This window comes from Emydura macquarii, unplaced genomic scaffold (assembly GCF_026122565.2).
Source record: "Emydura macquarii macquarii isolate MOO-44397 ecotype Brisbane River unplaced genomic scaffold, CSIRO-AGI_Emac_v2 contig_2938, whole genome shotgun sequence".
Taxonomy (NCBI): Eukaryota; Metazoa; Chordata; order Testudines; family Chelidae; genus Emydura; species Emydura macquarii.
The window spans coordinates 299,841-306,200 of NW_027133075.1; the positions used below are offsets into that span (position 1 = coordinate 299,841).

At 44.0% G+C, this 6,360-nt stretch overlaps 1 protein-coding gene across 1 annotated transcript; it reads right to left on the bottom strand.

Moving 5' to 3' along the window:
• Window positions 1-3,881: 3,881 nt before the first annotated feature.
• On the bottom strand, window positions 3,882-4,856 carry LOC137167565 (olfactory receptor 52P1-like). The gene has a single exon (XM_067569779.1). It carries the CDS (start codon window positions 4,818-4,820, stop codon window positions 3,882-3,884), a length of 939 nt encoding a protein of 312 aa, XP_067425880.1. The 5' UTR covers window positions 4,821-4,856.
• Between the last annotated feature and the right edge of the window lie 1,504 nt (window positions 4,857-6,360).

A 6,360-nucleotide genomic window follows, 5' to 3' on the forward strand; every position in this document is an offset into this window, starting at 1 on the left:
TAGAAACTTAATGATTCTCCCTCCCACTGAGGGCACCATCACCTAGCTTCCTGAAACCCACTTAAATGATGTTTCAGGGGAACCAGCCAAGCACACCCTTGTACTCAGCACTGCTGAAGCACACTCTGGTGCTCAGTACTTTGCATTGTAGCCTTCACCCAAAAGTGATCCCTGCAACCCGGAAAAGTGGCCAAAACTACAATTCTTAAAATCTAAAAACACAATTCCTGTTCAGTCCTCTTATCTGTGCGCTTTATATGTGGTCCGTATAACAAGCGGTGTGAATGGGTATCTCAGGGAGTCCCAGACCAAGGTGCGCACTAGAAGTGGTAAGTTAAAAGGGTACTCACCTCTATTCTTGGTCTTGGGAAGTCCTCCGAGGTTGCTGATGGCACCCTGCTCGCTGTGGCAAATTGTGAAGCATGAAAGATTCTTTCCCCAAGAATCAGGCAGCACAAGATAATACTGCAGAGGTTTATTCACGGCACCAGGAAGCCTCTCTCAAACAGCTGCAACTTCTTGTTGTTACAAGGGTTACTTCTATACGTTTTTTTATCACTTAAAAAATCCATTTACATTTCTTCTATCTGGTCACTTAGAAATATAGACGGTGTTCCACTCAGAAAGAACAGGAGTGATAATGACTGATACAGAACATACATGCAGAGACACTCTGATTACATCAAAGGATCTGTGACTACATTTGGGCAGGGAGTGGAGAGGGAGGTTCCTTGCAGATAGGAGGGTACGTGTCATAGGGGGTGTGAGGAACGTGCTATTCTCATTGTGAGGCACTGAGTGGACATTTGGCCTTCCGAGTTATCAGGTATTTACATTTGCCATTGTCCTTGGGGCTCTGGTATGTCTGGTTAAGTGGGTTTCAGCCTACCTTAAAATTACTTCAGGCCTAATACTTTCATACGTTTCTTGAGATTGCTGGACTGATCAAAGGACTTAACATCATCAGTTTGCGCCCCCTTCTCTGTGAGATATTTGACACAAGATTCCACCTCCTTCCAATCTGGTGTCTCACTCAGTGCAATCCAGATGGACCAAGAGATATCTTCCAAGGGCACCATCCACGTCTACAAATATTCTAAGCATGTTCTGTACAGACCTTCACTTCAGCACACGATGTTACTCTTTGTCACATCCCTCCTAATCCCTTAACTTTCAGCGACATGACGTTCTGGGTCTTGTGTTCAAGAAGGACCCTGTGCCCTGAGTTCAAATTTTTCACCACTTCCAAAACAGTGTTGTTTTCCCTTTCTATTTCTTGGATGTGTGAATGGAATACACACAGGAGTGAGTGCAATTTCCAGAGGTAAATCTCACTGGCCTCATTTTTTAAAAACATTTCTTAATCCCAATAGGGAGTGTGTCCTGTGATGGGAAGAACGACTCCCAGGTCCGACACATCCGAAGCAGCCTTGTAATATCTGGAAATAAGAACATTGTGCCTTAGTGATAAAGTTGTTTTCTGTATTCAGTGTCAAGAAACTCACACACAGTACTCCTCCCGAAGTCCAATTCAGACAGTGTAGATATGAAAATAGTTGTACATTTTTAAAATAATGCTCTCCACCTCAACATCAAGTTTGTCTGTCCTGTGATTGACACAGTCTGTTGTCTCATTAGGTGTGTTCTAGACCTCAAGTGCTTTCCAAGCAGTGTCAATAGAATGTGGTGCAAGTCCAGACTTATCACTTCTGTCTTGGTTCGGGCAGTTGAAAATTTTGGGACTATCTCAGAATCAATGTCCAGGGAATGTCTTTTTCAGTAAGACAGATGTGCAATCCATTGACTTGAAACAAGGATGCAAGACACTGTGAAACACTAGAACGCCTTCTGCTGCAGAAACAAGATCCCCTGATTTGTTGTCTGGTTTAACAAAATCATCTGTTAATGTTGCTGATGAGCTCTCTCCTCGAATGAACTTCTTGTGTTTCTCAATCTACATGAGCTCGTAAATCCAAGAGCACCTTTATTTGCAACAGAGACATTTGTACCAGCTGTGCACATTAAGCATCGGGATTGCCATTCTTCTCAATGTCTACAAAAAGAGAATTTTTGTCTTCAGTTCATTTACATTTGAGTGTTGGGATTACGTCAGGAGTGGATCACTTCATCCAATGCAAAGGTGTTTGTGACAAATCAGATTCAACAAAATAAAGAAATTTAAGTTTAGCTTGCCACTGCCGCTGCTCACTGCGTAGCTCTGTCAGGGTGTTCAATGCTGCACTTGTACACCGATTACAGACCGCTCTTCCTGACATACCATGTCTGCTCCGTTTATCCAGTAAACATACACAGCATTGGTAGGGCACACTGGGAATGGTAGTTGTGCTCAGTTTGTTCAAGGGCTGGACGATCCCAGCCACACAGACTCCAGGAGACAAACAGCCAGACCCAGTGGTGCTTTCCCTCCCAACATGGGATCCACAGCTACTCCTCAGACACCTCTGTCATCATCTCTTGCTCTAGATGTCAGAGAATTCACATGGGAGAGTAACCCCAGGAATGCACTGAATGTGGGAAAAGCTTCAGTCTGAGCTCACACCTTTAATGGCCATCAGAGACTGAACGTGGGGCAGAGTCAAGGCGTCTTGATTCTTTCCTTCCTGCTTATGCTTTAATTCCAATCTGTAATGACCTTTCTACGGTCTTCAAGGTCGTTCATAGCTAAGATAGCTACACTGAGCTGTCTAATAATTAAATGGTCATGCTCTGATATGACCGTTTACCCCTTCCTCCTCCGAGAGCATTTGGAGGTGTACATTGAAAAGGACAGACTCCTTGATATTTTTCTCCATGGTGGAAATAGCTGAAAACTCATTATCCGTCTGCTCCTCTGGACTCCCTGGGCATCATTGTCCTAGGGGTTCTCTTTCTTGGCTTTTCTCCTTTACATTTAATGGTGTGCTGCTCTGTATTTTGTCTCATGGCCTCCATGTGACTCCTTCTGGGGTTCAGGGAGGCTTTCCCCTAGATTTAGTATCATGAAGGTTTTAACCCCTTCATTCTTAGATATTAGGATATTGGATATTTTAACCCCTTCACTGGTTGGATATTATTCACCAATGCCGAATACAGGGAAATAATCACTGCCCTCAATCTGCTGGCAATGCTCCTACTATTGCAGCCCAATATGGAGTTACCCTTCCTGGCAATAAGGGTGCGCTGTTGACTCATATTGAGCTTCTTCTGTACTGTAACACTCAAGTCCTTTGTTTCCTAACAGCTGTCTAGCCAGTAGGTCCCCAGTCTGTAGCTGTGCATGGGATTTTTTCACCCTTCATCTTTGTATCTGTGATTTTTCTATTAAATAGACTTTTTGTTCATTTTGACACCAGGCTGTGTGAAATGTGTCCCAAAATGAACTGATAATTGACGGTAGAGTTCAGGTCTTCAGAGAGGACAAACCAGAGGGGGAAACTGGAAGGGATTGTTTGGGCCTGGTGGATGGTAGAGTTGGGTACCTTGTGGTGGCAGAAAGAGTCAAAAGAGTAAAAGATGGAGGAGAGTGAGGAATGGTGAGAATCAACAAACATACTGATGGAAAACAGGTATGAGAGCATATGAGAAGCCACCAGCACTAGTTGTCTGGAAGTCACAGAAAAGCCGAGTGACTGGATGTGTGGTGTAGTGGATGACGGATGACACTGAAAGAGGTCAGGTGATGGACGGAGAGATGGAACTCAACAACAGAGAAAGCAAAGGTTGGTGATGGAGTGATAAGACATCAGGTGCGAGGAACTTCTCAAACTGTGAACTGCCACAAGGCTGAGCTCAGCCACATTGGGACAGAGCAAACTGGATTAACAAGGAGATATCATTTCCCCCTACTGTTAAGCAGATTTAAAGTCAGTGGCCGCAGGCGATCACATTCTGCAGGTGTATTTTCCCACTTTCTCACGAAGCTCTTTGGTTTTGACCCCATAAATGATAGGGTTGAGCATGGGGGGCACAAGTAGATTGAGGTTGGCCAAGAGGATGTGAACGTGGGCAGCGATGTCCTGACCGAACCTGTGTGTCAGGGTAGAGAAGAGGATGGGAGTATAAGACATCATCATCACACAGATGTGGGCTGTGCAGGTGTTGAAGGCTTTCCCGTGGGCTTTCTTGGAGGAAAGCCTGAGGACACCCTTGATGATCAGCCCATAGGATAGGCCAATGAGTGTCAGGTCTAACCCAATGGTTACTAATGTTATCACCAGGCCGTACATCCTGTTGACTCTGGTATCCCCACATGAGATCCTCACCACAGCCATGTGCTCACAGTATGTGTGGGGGATAACGTAGTTGGTGCAGAATGGCAGCCTCCGCAGTAGCAGGGGCATGGGCAGAATCAAGAGAACAGCTCGTATCAAACCCACTAGCCCTAGCTTAGCAATTCGTGCATTGGTGAGGATGGTGGCATATCTCAGAGGGTCACATATGGCGACGTAGCGATCTAAGGCCATTGTCACGAGTATGGCTGATTGCATAGCAATAATCACATCAAGAAAGAACATCTGGGTGAGGCAGCCATCCACAGTGATGCTTTTGGAACTGAACCAAAATATGCACAGTGCTTTTGGCATGACGCAGGTAGACATGCCGATGTCTGTGAGCGCCAACATGCAGAGCAGCAGGAACATGGGCTTGTGCAGGGTCTGCTCTTTGCTGACAACAAACAGAATCGTGAAATTTCCCAACAGGCTGATGATGTAGAACATAGAGAAAGGGATGGAAATCCAGATGTGGACAGCTTCCAGCCCTGGGATGCCGTTTAGGATGAATGTTGATGGATCGGAGGGGGTGAAGTTGAAAGCTGCCATTAGATGGCTAAAGCACCGATCAAGCTCATTAATATGCAGGGTGCCTGTGAAGGGAGAGAAGAAGAGGGAGGAGGGTCACGCACTTGAACTATTTAACTATCTAGAAAGGGGGGTGAGCAGTGTGGTGGCAACCTTTGCAGGTGGCACCAAATTATTCAGGCCAAGTATGACCTGTCCATGCTAGGGTTGCCACCTGAAAATACCAAGGTCAGGGCAGCCTGCAAAAGGAGAGCAGATTCCTCCAGCACTGGTGGGTGACACTGAGGTCAGACTTCCCAACCAGTCATGAACAATGTTTCTGATACTCCACACTGGTTACCAAGAAGCAAAAACAAAATATATACAGCCCTTTTACTGAATTTCAGTTTCTGGCTCCCAATAAGCCATTAGGGCTAATGAAGAGATAAACTATTTAAAACTCTATGCTTTTTACCACAGTACCATATCAGTGTAAATTTAGATCTTACTCAATATTCTACCCTGCCAGCCACTCCTTTAGTAATGAAAAATAAGGGTTTATTATGAAAGGAAAGAAAGAAACTAGAAGAGAAATGTTAAATGATTACAGCAATTGAATACATACAAAGGATTGGAAAGTCCATATATATCATGTTTCCAGTAGAACTGTGGAGTTTGCAGGTTTGTAGTGTCCCTCTGGTGTACCTCTAGTACCTGTATGGGTTTCAGTCCTTTGATTCATGGCTTCAGTTGTAGATGAATTGATCCAGAGGAATGAAGACTAAATAGTTCATATGCAGGGTTTGTTCAAATTCTCCCATGAAAACTATCAGGGTGATTCCAGGCTGATGCTGGAATCTCAGACTTGCGAGTCAATCTTTCCCTGACAAGCTTGGAGAGATTTGAGATAAAAGGATCAGTCCACTAGAGTCTTTATTAGATCCATGCAGGCTGACTGATATTTTCTTGACAGCAGGTATCTCCTTGAACAAATAATAGATGATTACTTGAGACTCTGAAGTACCATCTCCTGTGTACTGAGCACAACCATAACTAATGACATTAGCACAAGGTGAATGGTTGTTTACAATCATTCACACACATTTACTACTAACACTTCAAAGAGAAATACAAAGAATAGTATTGTTACATTCAAAGCTGTCTAAACACTCATATGTTCCTTTTGAACTCGTAATCAATAGAACAGGAAAGCAGTTTATCTACATTGCTAACCTCTAACAAGAGAGATGTAAATAACATCAAACACCTACCAACAATACATTTGATATCAAAGCTCCCGTCTACTTATAAGGAATGACCCTCACTACCACTGTATTTTCCTATAATATATCTTGAAAGGTCAGCATTGGGCCATGCAACTTGCAAAGTTGCTTGGCATTTTCCTGCCTAGCATCACACTCCCAACGTGAGATTGGTGTAGGAGGGTGTAATCAGAGCACCTGTATACAGCTCAAGGGCCCCCAGTCCTGACACGGCATCAGCTACAAATTAATTACAAGAGTTAACACCAGCATTAATATTTACATCAAAATTAGTACTAGGTTGTGCTTGCAATCTTTTT